The sequence below is a fragment of the Halichoeres trimaculatus genome, unplaced genomic scaffold (assembly GCF_033239565.1).
Source record: "Halichoeres trimaculatus isolate MK-OKI-2021-1 unplaced genomic scaffold, fHalTri1.1 fHalTri1_scaffold_12, whole genome shotgun sequence".
NCBI lineage: Eukaryota > Metazoa > Chordata > Actinopteri > Labriformes > Labridae > Halichoeres > Halichoeres trimaculatus.
The window spans coordinates 34711614-34737661 of NW_027437190.1; the positions used below are offsets into that span (position 1 = coordinate 34711614).

At 38.2% G+C, this 26048-nt stretch overlaps 2 protein-coding genes and 1 non-coding gene across 3 annotated transcripts; all 3 read left to right on the forward strand.

Moving 5' to 3' along the window:
* Positions 1-12322: 12322 nt before the first annotated feature.
* cd83 (CD83 molecule) lies at positions 12323-17669 on the forward strand. The gene is made up of 5 exons (XM_074682639.1): positions 12323-12497; positions 12619-12755; positions 14303-14531; positions 15482-15591; positions 15693-17669. Exons 1-5 carry the CDS (start codon positions 12449-12451, stop codon positions 15849-15851), a joined length of 684 nt encoding a protein of 227 aa, XP_074538740.1. The 5' UTR covers positions 12323-12448; the 3' UTR covers positions 15852-17669.
* Positions 17670-18669: 1000 nt separating this feature from the next.
* Positions 18670-18751, forward strand: trnas-aga (transfer RNA serine (anticodon AGA)). The gene has a single exon. It is a non-coding gene; the product is annotated as a tRNA-Ser (tRNA).
* A 1207-nt stretch (positions 18752-19958) lies between these two features.
* On the forward strand, positions 19959-26044 carry cfap418 (cilia and flagella associated protein 418). The gene is made up of 6 exons (XM_074683922.1): positions 19959-20203; positions 22362-22464; positions 22544-22608; positions 22732-22797; positions 22946-23041; positions 25063-26044. Exons 1-6 carry the CDS (start codon positions 20055-20057, stop codon positions 25220-25222), a joined length of 639 nt encoding a protein of 212 aa, XP_074540023.1. The 5' UTR covers positions 19959-20054; the 3' UTR covers positions 25223-26044.
* The last annotated feature ends 4 nt before the right edge of the window (positions 26045-26048 follow it).

Here is a 26048-nt window from a genome sequence, read left to right on the forward strand (position 1 = left end):
TGTCTAGAATCATTTTTAAATATTAAATATACATAAAAAATATATTTTATAGAAGCTTGAAAATAAAAAAAATCATTTTAACAATTTCATACTTTTTTAAAATAATGTAAAAGAACATTATGAAATAAAAATTGACTTTGTAAAAGATATTTTTTTAAATAATGACTTTTTATTTAATTTCCAAGCTTTTATAAAATATTTATTTTTTCTAATAATGAAAAACGACACTATAAAATAAAAAGGCCATTTGGAGAAGAACATTAGAAAATTAAAACTGATTTTGTTAAAAAATGTGGGGTTTTTTATTTATAAAAGCTTGAAAAAAAAAAAAAAATCAATTATCTAAAAAAGTTTGAAAATGCTAAAATAGTCAGTTTGAAATATTTATTTTTATTTGATATTAAATAATAAAACATATTTCATAATTACATTTTCTGATTCCACAATTGAATGGCCATATCACATATTATTCTGTTATTTATCAAAATGGTATTTAATTAAAAATGTTGTTTTTATTCATTTAGTTATGGGCCTTTTGGGGTTCCATAGTTTTTGTTTCTTTTCTCCTGGTGCAGAATCAACTCTTTGCTCTGCATTAAAACACCATCTTCACATCAATAAATGACAGACAGGATGTAAAGCGGAAAAGTGTTTTTTTTTTATTTCATGAAGAACATGAAAAAGCAACACAAACAGGAAGAGAACAGCCGATCGAGAACAGAACTTCCAGTGATCTATGCTGGCTCAGAGCAGAATCACACATTAAGGGACGTTTAATACAGCGCTGGTTTCACATTTCCACTGAAAACATGCTGAAGGATTCCAGTTCAACAAAACATGAACTCAGAGTTTGCGAACTTTAGATTTTGGTCAGAAGTTTGTGCGAAAGCAAAATCTAAACTCAAATCAGAAAACAGATTAAAAAACATTCATTCAAACACACACTCCATAAAAAAGCAGAGCACCTTTTTTTTCAGGTTTGCATAAAAAAAACTGCACTCGTACTCTGACTTCTGGTCGTCTTTGCAGAAAATGTCCTGTGAGCTTAACTTTCAGTGCTTTTTGAAAATCATGTCCACTTTTGGAGATTTGTTCAGTTTTTGGAAGGTCAGTTTTAGGACGATGGTGAAACAGGAAAGAGCATCATGAGAACTTTAAGATAAAGAGTGTCTTAAAAAACTACATTAAAGCCACAGTATTAAAAACAACGTCTAACAGTTGCAAGACTGGTCAAGAAAAAGGAGCCAAACAATCTTAACGGTAATTTTGAGTCTGTAATTAACATAAAAAAGGTCCGAGACGCTCATAAAAGTGCATAAAACTACAAAGTGACTTATGTAGAGAAGATAAAGAACAGTCTTAGACAGCGGCAGTATTACAGAGTAAACAAAGGTTTGTGAAAGTGCAAAAAAGTCTTTAAAGAGGGGGTATATTATTTATTATTACTTTCTCAGGTGTAAACATGGAAATAAAGGAAAAAGTTTGGGCGTTCATATTGAACGTGTGCTGATTTTAAAGGTCTGGACAAGCCTCTAGGGGCCTGGCCAATCAGAGGGAAGGGGGTTTGTGGAGTGGGGGGAGCCTTAAAGAGACAGCAGCGAAAACAAAGAGGCTAAAATTAGGGTTTTCTTAAACATCAGACAGAGAACAATAGGAATTTTTTTTTGCTGTAAATCGTGTTACGATACTACAGGGGCACCAGAGGGACAGAATTAAGACTTTTTAAAAAAAGCACAATACCCCCTCTTTAAGTTGTATGAAGTGTTGTAAATGAGTAAGTAGCTTAATTTGAATGTTTATGAAATCAGGACGCAACTGAAGCAATAAAAACAAATAAAAACAGCATATTATAGCTATAAAACAACCATGTTATTGCATCTAAAAATTCAGAGCTCCCCCTACTGACCGGGAGTATAAATTGTAAAACTAGCCGCTGTCTGCTTTAAAAGCTGGCATTCAGGCAGCTAGTTTTAATTATCTTTGTTTTAAAATTACTTTTCACCCAGCATATAAAACCGTTTTAATCTGTGCTTAGACTTCATCCAATCAACCAATCAGACGCTCTTTCCTGCTTCAACTTTCATTCACCTCCCTGCTCTCACATTTGGACAACAGCTGGCTTCATCAGTGCGTATCATTCAAATCAAAAACAAAACAGGACATTTTCCAGTGCAAAACCTTCACTTTGAAAATACAGTCATAGAAACAGGGGGATATCACTTCTAGTTTGTCGGACATGCTCAGGAAGTTTGGGGAGTTTTACAAAGAAAGCAACTCAAACACATTCAGTAAACATGTTACAATAAAGGCAGCAAGGATAAATCTGACACCTTCATATTTAAAAATCTTGTACTTCTCAACTTGGAATCAAATTACTGCTAATAGTATTCAAGAAAACAAAACTTTTAACAATTCTCTTGGGACATTTGTTACAAAGAAAGAAAATACAAAATTAAAACTTGAGTTGCAAAGTTTGAGAGGCCGTTTGTTCAGGGAGGAAATTTTCCAGATCTCTAGGAAATGATGTTTTATACCACAACAATGCCCACAACACTGTTAGTGTTACTACGAAGAAGCATGGCACTCACCAAAAAGAGTTGTTGGCAACTCCTGGAAAACGACCCCAAAAATCCACAGGTGCAAACAATTCTTGGAGATACTCGGTCAACGACTCCAACAATTCATTAATGACTCAAGAAAACTTGGTCAACGGCCTCAAAGGCAATCCCCTTATGAGAGGAGTCGATGATTCCAGCAGCATGTCAAAAGCTTAGTAACGACTCCACCAACTCCCTGATGTCAAGACGTCCAGGTCAGCAGTAGTAAATCTGATGATTCTTCTTTGACAAATCTAAATAAATCCAGGAGACTGGGATTACAGCCCTGAAGACGACAACCCTGACAACTCTCCGACCAAAGATTTACAATTCACCTCCAGGAGATACTTAGTCACTAACCCTGGTACAAACAACCGTTACGACTCCTTACTGGTTATGTCAACCCCGGACAGACCTCCTAAGGCAAGGGGTGTTGATAATCTCACAAAGCTTAGTGACTTGATGACAACAAGAGTTCACCAAAAAAAGAGTGTGAAGATACGAAGTCAACAACCCTGGTGACAACAACCCAAACGACTCCCATCTGGTAATGTCAACCCCCAACAGGCCCCGAAGACAAGAGGTGTTGATAATCTTACAAAACTAAGTGACTTGATGACAACTACTAGAGTTCACCAAAAACACAGTGTGAAGATACGCAGTCAAGAACCCCAATTAATTCAATGGTAGAAACAACCTCAACAACTCTCCTTCAGTGGGGTCCATGAATTATCCAGGGGACTGGGTACACAGCCCTGATACCTCTCCAGTGACGGGTGTTAAGGATTCCAACAGACTTTATCAAAAGCTTAGATAACAACTCCACTAACTCCTCTAGGTCAAGGTTTTTCCTCAATGGTTTCAGGAAACCTGGTCGGCAGCTTTGGTAGTAAACCCCAATGTAGATCCAGGAGACTGGGACTACAACCCTGAAGACAACAACCCTGACAACTCCCCATCCAAAGATTTGATAACAACAACTCTCCTACATCAAGGTTTTCCTCAACAACCCCAGGTAAGCAGATCAGCAGTTCCGGTAGTCGTGACCCCAACAAATCACCTCCTGGAGATACTAAGTCAACAAACCTGGTGACAACAATCATACAACTCCCATCTGGACATGTCAACCCTTACAAACCCGTAAGACAAGATTGGGAGATGATTCCACAAAACACTGTAATTTGATGGCATCAACTACAAGAGTTTGTCAAAAACAGAGTGTATAAACAAGAACCATGAGATCCTCAGTAATCAACCCCAACGACTCTAGTGGTAGCAACAACCTCAATGACTCTCCCTCAACAGGGTTGTTGAAGAATCCAGGGGACTAGGTCTTTCTCAACGGCCTCAGAAAACCAGTTCAACAGTTCTGATAGTGGTGACCCCAACGGTTCACCGACCCCCTAAGACAAGGGTCTTCAACCTGTGGCTCTGGAGCCTCATGTGGCTCTTTGACTCCGTAGCAGTGGCTCCTTGTCGCTTTAAAAAATATAACAAAAATGAAGAATTTTTGTTGTTCTTATAGAGGGGAATTAAAAATTAAAGACATCGATACTAAATAAAATCATGGGTTAACATTTTGTTATACTAAATATGCATCACTTCTGTCAATAAAGCTTTGATTTTTTTTTTGTTTTTTTAAAGTTTATGACATTTTTTAAATCAAAAATTTTGAAAAAAAATATCAAACTTTTGAATTTCTAAAATTTTGCTAATTATTTGAATTTTTTTTTTGCTAAATTTTTCCTTTATGCAAATTCAAAAAATTTAGCAAATTTTTTAATATTTCAAAATTTGGGATTTTTTGTCACGTTTTAAATTTCTTTTGTTTTTACTTTGCAAAATTTGACATTTTAAATTTTGCAAAAATTTTGCAACCAATTAACATTTCATAAATTTTCCAAATTTAAGAAATGCATAATATTACAAATGTATTATTATTATTTTTTAATATCTGCAAATTAATTAAATATAAAAAAAACAAGACAACACATGTACAATTTTATAAACACAAAAAACTTCTAGTTTTGATAATTTTTGACCAGTTTTACTATGTTTACAATTTTTTACTTTTTCATCTTTGTTTTGAAGATAAAGTAGATTTTGTGGCTCCTGAATGATTGTAATCCAGGTGAGCTGAGGTAAAACAGCTCTCATGAAATTAAAGGTTGCAGACCCCTGCCCTAAGACAAGAGTTGTTGATAGCTACACAAAACTTAGTGACTTTACAAGAGTTTGCCATAAACAGAGTGTGCAAACAACTCCAGGAGATGATCAGTCTAAAACCCCAACGACTCTCTCTCAACAACAACAACTCTCCTACTTAAAGTTTTTTCTCAACGGTCTCAGAGAACCAGGTCGGCGGTTCTGGTCGTGATAACTCCAACGACTCTTCAGCGTCAGATGTTTCTGGACAGCTCCAAAAACACAGTTGTACCCCAACAATCCTACTGTAACAGGGGTCTGTGACGACTCCAGGAAACAGCCAACAACCCAAACAACTCTGTTCTGGACACATCAGTAACATCCTTTGGGATAAGAGTTGTTGACAACAACCTCAACAACTTCTTTGACTTTGTTCATGTAGCAGCGAGCGCAAACAACTACTCTAACACTTCACATTTTTTCATTTTCTTCTGACAATCAAAGCAGAAGAGTTTCATGTTTCAGCTCAATCAGGTCGCAGTGATTACGAATTAAAACCCTGGAAACGGCTCCTTCAACAATGCAACTCAAAAAAACTTAGAGTTTCGAGAAGTTTGACTTGATCTGACTTTTGCACAACGGCTTCATCTGTGAAATCTAAGGGCAGTGTTTTGGTTAAAGATCAGAATCGACTTGGAATGGAAAGACTCGTTCATTCACTCTGTGCAAACAAACTTCTATAGTGTAAACATCCCTACAAATTGGGGTGAAAAATGCCCCATTAGTTAGATTATTATGGTCTAAAATGGGATGGTAAATGGAAGAAGATGAAGAAGTCTTTTTTTTTTTTTAAAGAAGAGAGAAAAACCTGCAGTTAGCATTTTTCTAATAAGAGGCACCTTGATTATCTTCCTATGTTGAGGACCAACAAGCAGCACAACAAAAACTGATAAGCGCGGATGACTGAACCACACCCTGCTGGCGAGGTAGTGAATTGTTTCAAATATATAAAAAAAAGCAATGGCTGTAAAAACACAGCGAAGACTAATCTAAGAACAAAAAGAAAAACAAAAAGAACAACATTCATATATTTCCCTTTTCCCAGAGCATGATTTTAAAAACACTCCTCACTAATAACACTTCCTGCCAGGCCCTGCTGGCGAGGTCGTGACTTTTATAAATATACATTTATATATCAATTAAAATAAAATAGACTCATCTTAATTTCCCTCATCCCAAAGCATGCAGAGAGTAACTTTTTGAAAACACTGTCTGCCAGGCCCTGCTGGCGAGGTCGTGATTTTTAACGGACATAAATATCAGATCAAAAAAAAAAACATAATTAGCTTCAGTTTATAATCTCTGAGTATGATTATAGTAACACTCCTCACTAATACTACGGTCTGCCATGCCCTGCTAGCAAGGTAGTGATCTGCATCGACAGCTGCTTTTAGCACTTCCTCATCAAGGAGCTTCCCAGCCGTAAAGTGCTTAACCAAAAATTTACATTACGAAGAAAAGTCCCTCATCCCGGAGCAAAGCGAAGACACGGCTGGTTTCAGAGCTGCATTAGGAGGTCCAGGGGTCCACAGCGATGATGAGGAGCAGCGGGACCAGCAGGAGCAGACCAACGGACCCTACAAGACAAGACAGAGATGGTTGACTCAGATTGACACTCTACAAACACAATGATACAAACACTTCCTTATCCCAAAGATCAAAGTGTGTGTGTCAGACTGTAAGGACTGAAAACTAAGGTTTCCAGATTTCCAGACACAATTTTAATTATCCTGGACCCAGCTTCAAGTCACTAAATAACTTAAGTGGAAATCACTGCATAAAAAAAAAAAAGACACAACCCTGTAGTGGAGATCACTGCATTTATAAAAACAGACAACTCGGTAGTGGAGGTCACTGCATTAAAATAAACTCTGTAGTGGTGGTCACTGCATTCAAAAAAACAGACAACTCTGTAGTGGAGGTCACTGCATTTATAAAAACAGACAACTCTGTAGTGGAGATCACTGCATTAAAATAAACTCTTTAGTGGAGGTCACTGCATTTATAAAAATAGACAACTCTGTAGTGGAGGTCACTGCATTAAAAGAAACAAACATGACTCTGTAGTGGAGGTCACTGCATCAAAATAAACTCTGTAGTGGAGGTCACTGCATTCAAAAAACAGACAACTCTGTAGTGGAGATCACTGCATTAAAATAAACTCTGTAATGGAGATCACTGCATTGAATAAACTCTGTAGTGGAGATCACTGCATTAAAATAAACTCTGTAGTGGAGGTCACTGCATTAAAATAAACTCTGTAGTGGAGGTCACTGCAATAAAACAAACTGTAGTTGAGGTCACTGCATTAAAATAAACTCTGTAGTGGAGGTCACTGCATTCAAAAAACTGATATGACTCTGTAGTGGGGGTCACTGCATTAAAAATAACTGTAGTAGAGGTCACTGCATAAAATAAACTCTGTAGTGGAGGTCACTGCATTAATAGAAACAAACATAACTCTGTAGTGGAGATCACTGCATTAATAGAAACAGACATGACTCTGTAGTGGAGGTCACTGTATCAAAAAAAACTGTAGTGGAGGTCATTGCATTAAAATAAACTCTGTAGTGGAGGTCACTGCATTAATAGAAACAGACATGACTCCGTAGTGGAGGTCACTGCATGAATAAAAAATGACATGACTGTAGCGGAGGTCACTCCACAAAAAAAACAGACATGACTCTGTAGTGGAGGTCACTGCAATAAAAAAACAGACACGACTTTGTAGTGGACGTCACTGCATTAATAAAAACGGACAACTCTGCAGTTGAGATAGACTGATATGGATTCTCCGGGGTGAAACTGATACTGATTATTTGTGGTCAAGGAGGCCAATAACTGATATTTGAAGCTGATATTAATTTGCAGTCACAGTCACAGAGCAATTATTAGTGTCAAAATTTTGAACAATACAAACTCCAACATTTAACTTCATTTAAATCCATTTAAGCATGAGTTTAGGCTCAACAGCATGTTTTATACAGTTAAATGTAAACTTGTAAAAATAAATAGCTCAAGTTTTCTACAGTTAATAAAGTTTTCCAAAATTTTAATGTTACTGCAGTAACTAATAACTGCACTGCTGATTGGCTGTTTCCCAAGCCATGGCTCTGCTTGTAACCAATCAGATGTTACTGTGGGTGGGACAGTGCTGGGGACTGAGTGGTGAGTGGTGACTGCAGACAGCGGCAAGGCTGCATCAGTCGCAACAACACAGTTTTAAATTTGTTTTTTATTGGCCGTCTGACAAGAAAAAAGGCCGATACCGATATGCTTCAAAATGCCAAATATCAGCCCCGATATTTGGCCTGGCCGATAATCAGTCTATCCCTACTCTTTAGTGGAGATCACTGCATTAATAAGAGCAGACATGACTCTTTAGTGGAGGTCACTGCATTAATAAAAACAGACATGACTCTGTAGTGGAGGTCACTGCATTAATAAAAACAGACATGACTCTTTAGTGGAGGTCACTGCATTAATAAAAACAGACATGACTCTTTAGTGGAGGTCACTGCATTAATAAAATCAGACATGACTCTGTAGTGGAGGTCACTGCATTAATAAAAACAGACATGACTCTGTAGTGGAGGTCACTGCATTAATAAAAACAGACATGACTCTGAGGTGGAATTTCATGAACTTTAAAAAGGGAACCTGGGTTTACCTGGGGCCAGACCAGAACCAGAGCAGGGAATTCCTTTGAAGCTGGTCCTTCTCTCATGAATTTTGTCCATGCTCTGTAAAAAAAAAAGACTAAGTTAAAAATCAAACTATAATTTCAAAGACAGACAGAAAGCCACTGACAGGCTCACGACTTTTGTCTCATAACTCACAAAACTCACTCACAAACAAGACTCCAGCAACAAAAAACCCCAACGATTTTAACCCTTCTCGGGTTTAGCTCCAGCTGAGCGGCTGTAGACCACAAACTCCTGAGCTTTGTCTGGTTAACTTATCGGTATCTCAGCTGAGACCGGTGGCTTTGAACAGAGATCTATCAGCTCTATCTTCCTCTTTCACACAAAGATTGATCTCTGCAGAGATCCTCACTGTAATTCTGCCAAACACTTAAAGCAACAACAGGAAAAACACATAAAAACATGTCCCAGAGTTAAAAATATCAGAAATCAAGGAGTGTGTTGCTTACAGTTTTGCACACTGTGGAAACTTGCACCTCCACACACTGCTCCAGCACCATCCGTCCATCCTCGATCTCTCTGCATGGAGCTATGCATCCTTTCTGTGAGCCATTTTTTTGATACAAGGCAAAAAGCTGCGAAAGAAACACATCAGGAAGAAAGATGTTATTAAAAACAGAATATGAGCCTTTAAATTTACTCTAAAGAGACGTATTTAGGTAGCAACCGTTTATAAACAGCTATCCTAACTAGGGCTGCAGCTATCCAATATTTTAGTATTCGAGTATTCTACTGAAAATCCCATCGATTAATCGAGTAATCAGATAAAATACATTTTTGTTTAGTTAAAGAGCAGTTATTTTTCAAATGAAGATTTTTCTCTTTAAGAAATAGAATTTTCTGATACAGCATGTCAGTAAGAGCACTTGTTTTGGTAGCTCCAAAATCTGTAAACACACTTTGACACATTTTTTGTGCCTCGTACATCTCATCAAATGTTGCGGCCCCCAAATGGCACCCGTTTGGTAGAATGACCCATTAGTCTCCAAACTCCAGAAAAGAAGCTAGATTTGTTGCTAGTTGCTATTTTGTATAAGAGGTAGCTTGAGGGGTCTGAAAACTCTCTTAATATGTCCTCAGCTCTATTTGAAATACCACTCTTTGATCTTTTTTTAAAATCAAACGATCCCTCGAGGCGGAGAAAATTACTCAAGTATTTTTTGTAATCGAGTACCTCGAATCATTCGAGGAATCGTCTCAGCTCTAATCCTAACGCTGCTACAGCCATAGTTTGGAATAGCAGGATGAGACGTGCAGCAATCTTTTTTTGCAAAAAAATAACAAAACGTGCATCAAAACCACCTGACGTGCATCAAGATGCAACTGATGCAACGCTTTTGTTTTTTGTTTTTTTGCAAAAGAAATTGCATTTGGTTTCAGTGCCATGATGCAAATAGAAACCGTTTTTCAACCATGTGCTGGTCTGGTGTTTTTCTGGCTGTTGCCTCAAGAACAAAGTTCAGGAGAAAGCAAAGGCAACCAGATATGACGCTCTTTGCTTTCTCCGATTAGTTCGTAGAGGCAGGGGAAAAGAAACTACAGCAACTACAGAAAATCAAGTTACTCGAGACTGAAAAAGATGGATGACACGAAGGCCTCTCATAAGTGAGGCTGAAACACTTGAAACACAACTTTGTATTTCTCTGGCTTTATTTTTAGGAGTTTCAACATGTCAGCCATCTTTATTCACACCTAGTGATGACAACCATCACTTAACTCACAGCTGAGGCTGCACAAACACTCAGCAGTGCTCGAGCTACAAGCTAAAGGCTAAAGGCTAAGCTAGCACTGCAAATGCTTTCTGAAATAAAACGAAATGAAAGGAGGAGGTCTGTTTAAGTTTTGTAAAGTGGAAAGCAAAGTGGCCTCAGGGGTTGATTAGGATTATTATTTTAAGTAGCTGTGCTCTGATTATTACCTGATGACGCTCGCTTTGGGCTGTTTGTCTGTTTGAACGATGGTGAAATAACAGAAATGTCACAAATCCAACATTTCAAGTATTGCACATGGACTTTTTACTTCAATATAATCTGTAATACAGTATCATGATCCACTTATCTCTGTGTGCATGTGAACGCCACATCCCACATATGATCATGACCCAGGTCCATGTAAATACACTCGTTGTTTAGTGTATAAAGGGATTATTACCACATAGTCATGGCTCAGCAAGTTGTCACAGTGATGGTCAAAGCGGATGCTCCGAAGGTCACAGCAGGGATAGGTCGAGTTCATCGTTTTCACCTGAGAGTTACCCGACACGAGCTCGATGACAGCTGTGACTTTATTCAACAAAGAAGAAGAAGAAGAAGAAGAAATGAGGGGAACATGAGAAAAACAGAGTGTGTGTTTGGATCTCTGTTTTGCATGTGAAACATTACATAGACAAAAACAAGTGATGCTATAGGCAAAAAAAAAAAAAAAAAGAAAAGAAGAGAAGGGTTTGGAGGATAATCTGTCCAGTAAAAATAATGATCAAAATGTCCATAAGGTGTGTTTTTTTTTTAATCATAAAAATCCTCTAGTTACTTAAATACAGGGTTACACACTTGAAAAATTCCCCTTCGTAATAAAAACAATAAGCCTTTTATTCTCACTAACCCTTTAATACTTTACTATTTGTAACCTAACCTTAAACATGTGGTGGGGAATCCCTGATCTTGATCTACTTCCCTGTTGTTTGGAAAGAAACTACCTCTTTCCGAGAAATCCCGGGGAATCCCGAGCTGCTTTCACTTTCCTTTACCGGCCTGAGGTCAGGTCTGCGCCACATTAAATCACCCGAATAATTTATTACTACAAGATTACGTCTTTGGAAGTGGATTAAAACACTCTTGGTACAGTTTTTCTCCAGAAGAGACTTTAGTTATTTTTTTAAGTTGGCAGGAAGTTAGAGACGCTTCTGCGGAGCACACGTGACGCGGTGACGCAACATTACTACACATAATATAAACACTTTTTTTTTTTTACAAATATTAATAATAAAATAATAATAATAATAAAGCATTCTTATACAAAACAAACTGAATTATGAGTCACAAATATGCATCATTAATAATTCACGAGTCAAAAGTCAAATTATTCGCTTAGCGGGTGAGTGCCGAACTGCATTCAAAAATTTATTAATTTCTTTACTTCACTCATTACGCCATATTTGTTGCAGATACGCAGGTTTTAAGCGCCATATTTAATCTTCAGGGTCCTATTTTGAATTCGGCTAACGTTAAAATGACTTTGGGGAGATGTTTGTTTAATAATTTAGGGTTTTGTGTTGTAGTTTGTGTTGGTGGGACATGCGAAGATCATTGGCTAAAATATTAGCAAAACTAGCTTAATGCTAAGGCCTTCTCTGTTTAACGGATGACAGCCAGCTTTACTCCAACGCCGAATGGCGCCGTAATCTCCCGACTTTCAGATTCTATCTTTATATATGCTCCATGAATGCAGCATATAGAGAAACCAAGTGTAAAGGGGATTTTAGAGATATTTGTAAAAGGTAATACGGTTAGCACAGTGCTAACCATGTAACAGTAGTAAAAACTGAATAACAAACACATGAAGTAACAGATGCCTCCTCAGCGCTAGACAGACATTTAAGTTATTAGTCATTCAGCTACTCACCGACACTTAATGAGATGGCAAAAAAAGATTGCATGGCTCAAAAGAAAAGTGAGTCGCTGCAGACAGCACCGGTGTTTCTCATGCAACAGACTGAAAAAAGCGTAGACGAAGCGTCGCTGACGTCACACGTCTGTTCTGCGCATCTGCGCAGCTCGTTCTAGAACGGAAGCCGCAGGGGGGGAAAAACAAACCACGCCCCCCTCCCTCTCTAACTGGGTGATACTTCTCCTTTCGGTTGTAATGTTTTACGTTTCGGGACACATATAAAACGAGAGCATTGCTGTACACGTACATGTCTCAACTGCTCACACCAGCTTCATCATGACCTCGGAGAACTTTCTGGGCCTCACTCTGCTGATGCTCTCCCTGTGTGAGTATATTTCTAACGAAACTCTTCCTACGTTTTTATGAACTGTATTGTGTATGTGTGTATTTCTGAAGCCTTTGGTTTTTGCACACAAACTCAGGTCATTCATTCATTCGACCCTCAGGTGTGCACGTTGCTGTCATCTTGGCAGCACCAGGAGACACATTGGAGGTCACCACCACCTTCGGGGGTGACTGTACCCTCCCCTGTCCTGCTGTGTTCAAACCAGGGGTAGAATATTTAGCCCTCACCTGGTACAAGGTAACCAGAGAATCTGTCTTAAGTTCATTTTATTTCTCTACCTGCAAACAATGACTCCAACTCTGTTTATATCCAAACCTGTTGTCATACTTCTCTTTGTTTTAGTCTCTTTCAAAACTTTAATGCTGATTTGTTTCAGACACACTGATGACTGCATCTCCTTTCATTTTGCTCAGTTATGCTTTCTGGTCTCTTTGCTCTCAGATCATGTGATGATGGGTCAAACTGTGGGGTGGTTCCTCCTTCTGTGTTTTTTAAAAGATGCTACATAAATAAAGTCGTTAGTCTGATTACAGCTCAGGGCAAGTTGAAACAAGTCGTCCTTTTTATATCCTGTATGCTTTCATTTTATTGGCTGACTTGAATTTGAAAAAGAGGGTGGTTTTACTTTCACTTGTACAGAAGCCAAATGGTCTGATCCAGCTCAGGGACGGGAGGTTAAAGCTCTCAAATGTGCTGTTTGGCAGATAGAAGAGAACAACACTCCAAGGTTTGCCTGAGAAGCTAATTCATTAGCATCATAGTGAACTTTATACATGTGATAGTTTTAATTAAAAGCTATAGGAGCAGCAATAAGTGGTGACAAAAGGTCACAACTCAGAGTCCTGAGTCTTTTTCCTGTAAACAACTTCGTGTAGGTCAGGTAGCAATAAACACACTGGTAGCTGTTCTATCGATAATATTATCAGAGATTATAAAGATTATTAAAGTGGGTCAGCAGACCTTTGATCTTAGGTGGTCCAACAGGACACAGGCTCACACAGGGATGACAGGAAGTATGAGCGCAAACACCAAACAATCAATAAAAATCAATTTATAACAAATGTAAGTTATTGTATAAGAGATTAAAGTCAAAACTTTTCTAGATCTCTGGGATAAAAACAGAATTCCAGATGTCAGAAACAAAATTCTAGATTTGTGAGATCCTAGTTTGAATTGTAACAAAAAAGTGAAAGTTTGGATATTAAGAGAAATAAGAGAAAACCATCTTTGATGTCAGAATTCCAGAACTCTGAGATTAAAAAAGGATTATTCCAAAAAAAAAGTAAGACTCTGATCTTAAAGACCAGAATCTGACTTAAGTGTCAGAACTCTAAAGTTCTAGAATCAGAACAGAGACAGAATTTACTCTCTTAAGTCAGATATATACTGAGATCTAGAATGTGAAAAGGGACTCGGACTGAGATCTTAGAATTCTAGAATTCTGACTTTAAAGATGGAATCAGAATCTGGAATGCTGAGTGAAAGAGTGCGACTCCTCAGACAACTAAGATCAAAGAAAGATTTCTATCTTTAAAGTCAGCTGAAGACAGAATTCTAGAATTGTGAAAAAGAAGTAAGAATACTGGAAGAAAAAAATCAATTAATGCTAGAATTGGGAGGAATAGAGTCCATATTCTAGAACTCTGTGATCAGAAACAGAATTCTAGAATTCTGAAAAATTCTTCTCCCAGTGGTAACATGAATTGGAATAAAGGTGCAATCCTTCAACTGTTTCTGACCAATCAGAAGCCTCCCACTGATGATGTCATGTGACCTCCTCACAGGTGATTCAGCCCCCGTCGCCCAGCCTTAACGGCATCCTGACCAAAGAGCTCCCTAACGGGACGGTGCAGTGGTACCTGGGTGTGGAGCGGGAAGTGGAGCTGCTGGACGACTCGGCGGACATCTTCATCCCCAACATCACCTGCTCGGACCGCGGCCTGTACACCTGCTCCCTGGCAGCACCTGTCGGGGAGCAGAACAGGGAGAAGCAGGTTCTCCTCACTGTCTTAGGTAAGAGACGGAGCTCGGGGCACAGCATGTGTCTCTGCTTTGATACAGTGTTTTGTTCTGAGGTGGAGAGCTCCGTGTCTGCGTTAATGAGAAGGAAACAAAGACGGTGGATTATTTCCAGACCTGTGAATCAAAGAACAGTCTGATCAGAGCCCTTTAATCTGCTGCCAGAAACATCAGAGTACATCCTCCTCCTCACCCTGAGGGGGCGGCGGTGAGACCTGAACAAAGAGCCTCTGAGAGCCCATCATGTGATCCTGTGAGGGACCTGGTGCCACTTCTCTAATTTGGCTCTGTGTGAGGTCAGACAGGTGTCAGTGACATTTGATCAGGGGAATTCAGGCTTCATTTCATCTTTATTATCAAACAGGACAAGATGGAAATCACCTTCGAGAAACACCTGCTTTTCAAACACAAGAACAAACTCAGACCACAACTCTGATTTTCCCATCGAAGCTCGTCTGACAGGAATCGGAGTTAAAGCTCCTGTCTGGGTTTTTTTTAACTGGGACTGAAATGAACTCTGGCGTCTCACTATGACTTCAAAACAGGCGAAGAAGAAGAGCGCCTCTTTCTATATTGATATTCTAGTGTCTGGTTTTTCACCTCCAACTTAAAGAGGGGGTATTTTTGAGTCATTATTTTGTCCCTCTGGTGCCCCTGTAGTTTCTGTACATGATTTACAGCTTATAAAAATCCCCATTGTTTTAGCAGCTGTCTCTTTAAGGCTCCCTACTACACAAACCCCCTTCACTCTGATTGGCCAGTTCTCCCTCTGAGATTTTTACGGTAAATGAACATGTAGGGGTTTAAAAATCTGCTCATGCTCAGTCTGAACATCCAGGATTGATACTTTGATCCATGTTTACAGTTGATAAAGCTGAATACCCCCTCTTTAATGGGATGTGAAGGTTAAAGTGGACTAACTCCAGTTTTCGTTTCCTCTCCAGGATGTCCTGATGAGTCAGACGAGACAGAGGAGCTGATCAGAGACACTTCTTTAGTGGTCTTCGCCATCCTGCTGCTGGTGTTTGCACTTCTAGTTTTCACAATAAGCTATGTAAGTTCAAAAATACGCTTACACGCTCTGACGCCTGGGAAACTTCACGCCTCAGCCGCCCTCAGTTTCCTTTTCTAAACCTCCCTCTGTCTCCTTCACAGGGCTGCCTGAAAAACACCCTCAAAGGAAATAAACCCACAAAACAAGAGACGCTAATCGACCCCCGGCTCCGACCGCTGAACAAAAAGGACCTGATGATGATCGCTACGTTAGGTCCTAAACCATCCAAAGCGTCTGTGATGAAGTTTGGCTACGTCTGAAGATAAAGTCTGGGCTTGAGTTTTATCCTACAGGAGGATCAGCTGACAGTGAGCCGAGAGTGCAACACATTATTTCCACCAAGTTAGAGCACATTCATAAAGTCCCGCTGAAAGTTGAAGTTTAGAGACATGATGAGTCCCCGTTTTATTGGACAACTTTAAAAAGACAGATTTTCATTTGAGGTCCCCTGAGTGAGCAAAGTTTGGGAACAGGTGTGCACGCAGAGCGAGGGGTTCCTCTCTGAGTTTAGGAGTTTAGTTCAGGATTAGGCTCCAGCCAGGTCACAGGAAGTGGTCCGGACCTAGCTGCGTCCGTGCAGGACTCAGTCAGCGAGGCGTCTAGAGCAGAGAACAGATCGACCTGCAGCAACAGCTCCACCTGCTGGCCAGTCAGAGTGTCTGCACCGTGGAGCTCAGCACTCAAAGATCTGGAGTTAAAAATGTTTTTGTATCTTAGGAGACATTTAGTGTGTCTGAGTGTTTGGGCCACATTCAAAACAGAAAATATCTGAGATAAAAAAGAGAAAGTCTTCTTCACTTCTTTTCTCAGTGAGCGTGTGTTAGAAATAAAAAAAAGGAAAGAAAACTGAGATTAAATGAGGATCGTGGAGGTTCTCATTTAGAGATCAGAATAAACATTATTATTTAATATTCTTCTTAAAAAGATTATTATTTTTGCCTGGTAAAAGATCTAAGCCAGTGTTTGTGTCTTATTTTAGTGAAAAAGGTCTGATTAGACTTAATCTGAGCCACGTTAATCAGGCAAGTCTAGAAAAACAGTCTTATTTCACCAAAACAACACCTGAATGAAACGTAAAGAGTAAAAATAATTCTTGAAACAAGATGATTTTGACTGTAAATAAGACGTTTTTGAGGATTACTACAACTCAACATTCAAATCTCAGATTTTCTGTCTAATGTGGCCCAAACACTGTCGCTAGTTGTTGTGTTTTTTAGGAGCCAAAGTATATAACAGGTGTTTAGACACTTTAGGAAACAGCTAAACATCAGCTGTACGACCAATAACAGCTAACTACTGAAGAAGAAAAAATCATTTGTTGTTAAATTTTCAGCCAAATGGATTCAGGGATGGATTATAATCCCTCACGTTTAATGTTGTGAGAAAACGTAAACAAGAAGTTGACACGGGTCTTTTTGTTTTTTGATTCCATCGATCTCTGGTTAAGTCACTGCTTTAGTTTTAGCGTTGAATTAATCTTCCAGAGTCAGCTGCAGAGAAATAACAGACCTGGGAATGTGTTTTTCAGCCAATCAGGGACGAGTATATTTCTTATTTACTGATTCAAAGAAATGACATCCTATGTTACATTTACCTTTTTCATTTCCTGTTTTGTGGCGTCTCATTTGTTCTTCCTACTCCTACTTGCACGACTAAAACAAAGGAGTGAAAAAAAACAGCTCTCCACCATTTCACCGGCTGAAATGAGCGTCTGTGATGACTTTAATGTTAATGTTTGTCACTGTTGATTGTTTAATTTGAAGAGTTCTCAAAGATGTGCTGTGCACTGTAATATCTGCTGTTTCTATGTGAATAAAAATGTATTTTTTACTAGAAGAAACATGTTTTTTTGTTTTTTTTTTATATGTAAACGCCTGACGTGTTGGAAACTCTATTTTTAAGGTACAACCTCTAACTTTGTGTTTTATTTTCCACCATCACTTCTTCTTTCACTGAACTCCTCAAGAGCTGGTAGTGTTTCTGTTTTGATCACTTTGAAACATTTTTAAGGTTGTTTTCACTTTTTTAGTTGTAATGTATTTGTCGTCTGTCTCATAATAAGCCTGAGTGTACGTCTACTACTGTGAAAAGATTTTCCTTGATATAAATGAAGTTTCTTCTTGTTAATGGAGTGTGTATTTGACTTTGTGCTTGATCTTTTAACTCTATTCTATAAAAGAAAAAATAGAAATTAATAACAAACAGAATATCGGTAAACTTCAACAACAAACAAAAAAGAAGAAAACTGTCTAAGGAACAAATCTCTTGACCATATTTTATTCTTAGTTTTTGAAGGTAAAAACTTTTATTTCTGTGAAAACATCTCCTGAGATGCCTGTATGCAGACGAGTAACTAGTTAAATCAATAATGAAAAAAAAGAAAAATACATTTTTTTTTTTTTTTTTGATCATGTCTTTCTGTAAAACAAAAATAAAAGCAGATATACTGAAATAATTTTTTTTTTTTTTTTTAAATGTAGAGGGAAAATCTTCCCAAGTAGTCTTTTGGATGTCTCAGGAAATAATCAGATTTATACAGTTTATTGAAATAACGTAAAAATGTATTAAAATGCCGGGGAAAAAACTAACTCAGAGGGTATGGATTTAGGTCCTGATGTTAATTAGTGCTAATAAAAATAAAATAAAATACAAAGATTGGTGCTGCAGCCTCACAGTAAGAGGGTCACCGGTTCGATTCCCACCTCGGCCGGTGGGCCTTTCTGTGAGGAGTTTACATGTTCTCCCCGTGCATGCGTGGGTTCTCTCCAGCTTCCTCCCACAGTCCAAAAACATGCTCACCAGGTTAATTGGTCACTTTAATTTGTCCTTAAGTGTTAGTGTGTGCGTGAACGGTTGTCTGTCTGTGTCAGCCCTGTGATTGGCTGGCGACCAATACCTCTCGCCCGATAACGGCTGGGATAGGCTCCACCCACCCGCGACCCGGACAGGATATGCGGCACAGAAAATCGATAAATACATGAATAAAATACCGAAGAAGTTATTACAAGTCCTCTTATTGCTGTTATGTATATAAATAACATTTTAAATCTACTTCCGCTGACGTAGGCAGAATATCCGGTTGTCGTGGCCGAGTGGTTAAGGCGATGGACTAGAAATCCATTGGGGTCTCCCCGCGCAGGTTCGAATCCTGCCGACAACGTCACGTTTTTCTACGTTTTTCGTAAATCGTTGCTTTCTTCCGCTAAATTTACTCATTTTAGTTTGTTTCTTGTCGTGACGTATTTAAGTTGCAACGGTATTTACGTTCGTTTCGTACAGATACCTATTAGCGCCCATGCTAACCACCGTGTTTGCACCGTGGTTGGAAAAAACTTGCTTCCGTTTTGTATTTTCAAAATAAAATGTAATGGCTCTTGTCAAAAGTTTAGAGGAAATCTGAACTTTTTATATTTGTAAGTGTACCAAAGTCTTTATGAGAGGGTGGAGAAAATATTTAAAGATATAATTGAAGTACATAAAAAGAGATAAGACAGCTCTTCACAAACACATGTCTAAAATATATTTTTTGACATTAGAGTGTTCATGGGATTAGGTCGTATTTCCTTGAGTTACTGCAAATGGATTATCATATTCTCATATAGAGAGTAAAAAGGCATTAAACTGCACTATTGTGAATTTTGTGAATTTTATATTCAGCATTAATATATGACATCAAAACACCCATAAACAGACCAAAAACTGAACCATACAGAAATCAAAGTAAGAAAATAACAATTAATACGTTGACAAATCAGAAAACAAGTTCAACCACATTGATTTCCTGTCCTCTTCAAATTTATTTGTTTTCTAACAGTTTTTTTCTTGCTATAAAGAAATACATTAAACTAACATAATCCTTTAATTGTCCTATTACAAAATGAAAGTAGCAAAAGAAGTGTTTCGTGCAAAATAACAATAAAATAACAAGATACAGTAATACATGACTGTAACTACAAAAACTGCAAGAAATATGCCCAACCAATATACAAGTATAAAATGTACACACAAACACAATAAATCCAACAAATTCTCAGTTAGATTGATAGCTCCTAATCCATATATCATTTATTATTGTTATTATTTCTGAGACTTGTGACATTGCATGAAGGGATAAATTAAGTCATATTATTTTTGCTTTAACAGCGGAGTATTTATATTTTATATTTAAAAAGCAGCAAGTAGTACGATGTTTGAAATAAATAAAGCAAATTAAAATTAAAAAGGTTTGTACAGATAGTGAACAACAACAGAAATAGTTCAATATATTTTTAAAACACCATCATCCGTATATGTGTTGCAATTTGGATGAGAAAAAAAAAATCGATTTAATATTTAATGTAACTTTTATTTTGAAGGGGATGTCAACAGAGCTCTGCCACGTCATTCTGTTTCCTAGCAACGACGGACGCTCTGCCGCTAGGTTAGCCTGGGAGCTAACAGCATGGTGGATAAATTGATGAAACATGGAAGAAGACGACGATGACCTGGACGAGCTGCTGGATGAAATCGAGAGGAAGTTTTGTCGTAACGTTTCCGTCACACCGTCAGCACGCGGGGAGTCGAACGAGGCGGGAAACCGCGGGAAAGATGATAACGTAGAGAGGAAACACAGGTAAACAATGCTAATGCTACTGGATAGTGTCTCAGACTAGCCTTCTCTGAACAGCAAAACGCGCATTTCTACTGAACAATTATATATGATACATTTCCGGTTTTTTATATTTCATAATGTTTAATAACTCGCTGTGTTCTGTTGTTTACATCCTTTACTCAGGTGTGAAGCAGGGTATGGTTAAACTAGCTTGTGCTCAGGATAGCAAACAAACACTAAAACTAAAACCAATGTGGCGTCATGTGTCTGTTTTGTCAGCTGTAGCTCTTCCATGGAAGATTTAATGGTTCATAAATTTACATTTTATTGTATTATGAGGCAGCTTCTGGTTTTAAAGTGTATCTGGAAGCAAAGACACAGTAGTGGGGACACAAACAAATAATCTTTAATGCCTTTATTTGATTCAGAATCTGTGCAGTAGTTTCTCACAGACAGCTGCAAGAAAAAGGCCGTGAACTCTTTCGAGTTACTAATAGCACTAACTTGATGCTAACATATATGGGAAATTACATGAATTTGCTAGTGGTTAGCACGCTTAGATGTAACTTTGGTTTTATGAAACAATTTCTCTCAATTCCCCAAAATACTAGACAGACCAGAGGGTGTATTTCTCCATTCAAAGCCCGTCTGTTGTTGATTTGCTTCTGCGCTTTGGGTCATCGTCCCGTTGAATAATCCACCTTCTGTCGAGCTTCCATTGGTGGATAGATGGCCTTCAGTTCTCCTGTCTTGATAGACTTGGGAAATCACGTTGGTGTTTGCGTCTCAGCTTTGGTTTCAGAATATTTTGCCAGTAGTGCTGTGGAACATCAAACAGTTTCTTCCTCCGTGGTGTCCTCCCATGAACTTCATTCTTGTTTAGTATTTTACGTATCGTAGATTAGGCCTGTCACGATAATCAATAAATCGATTAACCGAACGATAAATAAAAACGTCCTCGGTAAGTTTGCCAGCCTCGATAAACTGACACGTGCTGCATGTTTGTTTTCCTCCTCTCTTTGGACCAAAGAGGCTGAATGAGAAGATGGCTCACTACGTCTATCTTTCCTAACATCGGGGTGCATAGGTTCTATAGCAGATTTAGCAGATTTATAGCGGAGTGAGCATCTGTCAAAAATGTGATCTTTGGGGTGAAGACGGGGCTGCTCGTGCGTACACACGGACAGAGCTGAAGCGAGCGTCCTGAGGGGTAAGGAGGAAACGCGCTAATATGAGCGATGGCACCAAAGATACGGTTCTTAAGCCGCCTGCCACAGTCCCAGTGTGGGAATATTTAGTTTTTTATCAGAATGTACAAAGTGTGAGCTCATGAACACCAACGAGCTGATATGTCACATTTGTTTGAAAATAGTGGCGACGAAGAAGAAGAAGGGGAGGTGCAGCAGAGCCTTGTTCTTTGACAATCCGCTCTTACTAAGGCTTTTGGTCTGCAAAGTAAATAGAAATAAAAGCTCCAAATGGTGGCGCTCAAAGACAGATACATCACCAAAGAAATGCAGCCCTTCAATACGGTTGAAAGCCAGAAATGTTAAAAATGTTTGACAGACAGTACGGATTGACTGGGAAAAAGGACATGTTACAAACAATTCAGGAACTGTATAAACTCCCTTTTATTTAGGCTATAGTTTTTATTGTTTTTTTTTTTGTTTTTTTTGTTTCGTTTTTTCTTTAGAGACAGGGTCTATGTTTTATTGTTTTTGATTAGTATTAATTATTTTCATTTTCATTGTATTTTTTTCTCTTTCTTGTTTGTTAAATTTATTATATTTTTTGTTTAATTTATTTCATTTAAAAGATCCTGACCTTTTAATTACAGTTAAATACTCTTAAGAAATTAAAGTTTCTTGCTGTTGATATGGTGTACTCACTTTATTATCCCATTTATCAAAATTACATCAATGAAAAAATTGAAAAAAAAAAAAAAATCAAAATAATATTGACAATAATATCTTTTATCGGAAATAATTTTTTGGAAAATTATCGTTTAGCAAAATGTGTTATCGTGACAGGCCTATCATAGATTCGTGTGCCTGAGGCTTGTGTACGATGACTGAAAAAGTGAAGAAAAACTGACTTTTCACCCTGAACATCTAAGGGATGAACATGAAGTTCCTCTCACTGATTTTTCTCCCTGAATTTTTTTTTGTTTTTGAACCAGCGCCTCAAAACCCGCACAGCCGATCAGCAGCATCAGTGAGGATATCGACGCTCTCCTGGAGGAGTTACTGGACGACGACTGCAGCGATTCTCCTCAGACGAAGGTCATCGCACAAGAGATTGTAAAAATATCTGCTCGCTGCTGAGCATGGAAACAAACTCTCTTTACTGGTTTCATTTCAGACTGAAGAGTTTCCTAAAGCAACACACGGGGGGAAGAAAGTGCCGTCACTGTCTGGAGGGAGGAAGTGAGTAAACACGAAGAAAGAGAAAGAATTAAAACTTGACGGCATAAAGACAGCTCTCACATTTATCTGTTTTGTGATTTTCACAATAAAAGTCTGTCAAACGCAAAATTGTTCTGCGTCCAGGTGCTGTCCTGTGTTTGTTGGCGGGAGCTCCGTACCAAACGGCGTGGGAACGGCCACGTCTAAGAGGTGTGAAACCAACCATCTGAAATGTGTCGCTTGTTTTTCGGTTCATAAAAATACCAAACTCCAGATTATAATCCGATGATTTCACTGTGCTCAGAGGAAAAAGTTAACATCTGTTAACTCACTTTTACTTTAATTTATCCATCAACAGGTCATGTGACCAGCTGAGGTGCCTCTCCTGTGACTTCCGGGTGCTGATGTTTGATGACTGTGAGTGGGACCCGTCCTGTGATTACCTGTTCCTCAGGTGAGTATTTCTAATGGTTCTTTGAGACAAAAACAGGAAGACGTCTCCAAATTTACAAGGAGCAGGTCATCATGTGTGTTTGTTTCCTGTTTGGTCAGAAGGTGGCAGCATTGAGCTGCGTTTCCTCTGAGAGGGAATGGAAATCTGAATATTCACTGTATCCTCTCATCAGTGTGTTTTAACCCGTCCTGACATCAAACTTTTAGAGAACACCAGAGAACCACTAAACCAAGGTTCAACCTTTATTTTATTAAAAACATACCCAGTGAGATTAACAGAAAAATAAATCTCTTTCAAAGAGTCACAGCCTGAAAAGACAACAGACGATAACAAGTCACCTGTTACATCGATCTGCATCAGGGGTCTGCAACCTTTACTTTCACGGGATCCTTTTTTTCCTCAGCTTATCTGGATTAAAGTCATTCAGGAGCCACAAAATCTACTTTATCTTTATAATAAAGACTAAACAGTTTATTACACTGTGCAGAGTAAAACTGTAGTAAATAATGATCAAATCAAGATGTTTTTGAAATAATTAATTGTACATGTAATGCTTTATTTTTAAAAAAATTCAATATATTTGTAGACATTAAAAAAATGAATTATTATTATTTTTTATTTTTTTGCAAAGATTGAAAAAAATGCAATGTGAAAATATTTTGGAAAAATTTAAAATAACATCTGCAAAAATTGTACAGTTCCAAAAAAATTGCAAAAAATAAAAAATATTTTGAATTTAATAAATTTGCAAAAAGAAATTTTGAAAAAAAAAATTAAACAGTTTTGAAATTCTGAAAAGTTGCAAAAATTACAAACAGTTGCAAAGATCAAAAATTCAAAAATTAAAAAAAAAAAAATGTAATTGTTTTTTTTTAAAAAAAGTGAAATTATACTTGAATTTCATTACATTAATTGATTAAAAATTACCAACAGTTGCAAAGATTACAATTTCAGAAATTTGCAAACATTTCACAAATTCCTAAAATTTCCAAAATTTGCAAAAATTAAAATTTATATATATATATATATATATATATATATATATATATATATATATATATATATATATATATATATATATGTATATAAAGGAGTATAAAGGAGTCAAAGAGCCGTATGAAGCTCCAGAGCCACAGGTTGAAGACCCTTGATCTGTATGCTATCACCCTTCAGCCGTAAAACCTGGGCGCACACTAGGGCTGCACGATTATCGCAATCGCAATCGCAATCGCAATCGCAATCGCAATCGCAATGTCAGCACATGCAATTACGTAATCGCAAAAGAGGATATCGCAATCGCAATCGCAATGTCAGCACATGCAATTCAGCTTTTTCTCCATGATAACCAAGCAAGTCTGTAGACTAACCATGATACAACTTGTTTTATTAAATCGCAAGCACAATTGCAATCGCAATATTGTCCACCTAATCGCAAATCGCACCTTTTCCCCAAATCGTGCAGCACTAGTGCACACTGCTCTGATCATCCTCAGACCTGGGTTTAAAGTCTACAGGGTCGTCCTGGAGCTCAGCGCAGAACGAAGGACATTCAGGAGAGCGAAGGTGAAGCAGTTAGTGGGAGTTAAAGGAGCCAGAAATGATCATAAATGAGAGGATGGTTCATTCAGTATAGACAGAGTTTGGATTTTAAAGTTTGAATCAACGCAACTTAAGTCTGAAGATCTGAGTTCAGGTTCAGGATTCTGGATTACAGCTGAAAACCAGACTTTGATCTTGAACGACAGATCAGTGCTCTTCATTCGTGCAGAGAAGAGAAAAAAAAAAGGACTTTGTCACGTAGACATGTTCAGAGGAGGTTTGGAGCCTCTGAAAAAATATTTTGTAGAAAAGAAAGAATCCAGGATTAAAGTCAGAGAGTTGTAAGCTGCAGTTTGCAGTTCGCCTTCAGGCCAACAGAGCCCTGAACGATATGATCTGGCAGACACAAAGTGCTGGTCTCTTATTTTTCTCAGGGTTTCTCTGCATCTATCCGTTCATTCACACTCTCTGTGTCTCTGTAGGAACAACATGCCGGACCGTCAGAAGCTCCGAGCGAAGCTGAGGAAGAGGAGGAGTTACCGAGCATACGCCTGTCAGTGCAGCTGGTTCTCCACGTCAGAGCCCACGGAGCTCAGAGAGCGCGCTCAGCTCAGCTGGGTCTGTGGGAAACACAGAGACTGAAACGTCACGTTACAGACATGTTCATCTTTTCTACTTTAGCTTCACTCTGATTTGTTGTAGACTTTCTGTTTAAATCATGAGTTAAATCTTTGAATCATCGTTTCTGAGTCTGTGAGAGAAAAACAGATTGAACATTTCTCCACCTGCTGATGACGAGATGTGAGAAGTTTGATTTAAAAACCTGTTGCTGCTCTGCGGTCCGTCTGTTTCATGGAGTATTAAAGGAGTGTTGTTCTCACCCTGACTCATCTGCTGCTGCTGATGGTTTTTAAATGAAGTCTGAGCGAAGCTGTGAGGATGATGATGTGGTTTCAGCGTGTGGTGACGTCCTGCTGTGGTCTGGCTCCTGTCGGCGCTCTGATGCAGAGTCAAGGTTTGGTGTGAACAGACGGAGCGATGACAGAGAGAATATTCAGAATCTGAAGATGAGTCTGAGACGATTGTTCTGAGGTTAATTTAAAACCTCTCGGACGGTTTCGTCTCTTCAGCTCCTGCTGCTCAAACAGGATCTCAGGTTTGACGTCAACAGCTGATGAACTTCAGCTTCGTTAATTTTCCAAAACACAAGATAAAAGGACAGGACTGCAGAAAAAACAAGCCCCACAGCTCAATGAATAAATACATCAACAATAAATTTTAAAGAAGGAGGATTAAGGCCTCAGACAAACTTTGTTCTCGGCCCTTTTTTCTATAATGGTGAAAAGTTGTTTTTTTTTTTTTGTTGAAATAATAGGAAAAAAGTCATAATTCTGAGAAAGATAAAATCAGACTTCTGACTTTTTTTCCATCAGAAATCTAGAAAATAAAAAAAAGGAAAAGATGAGCT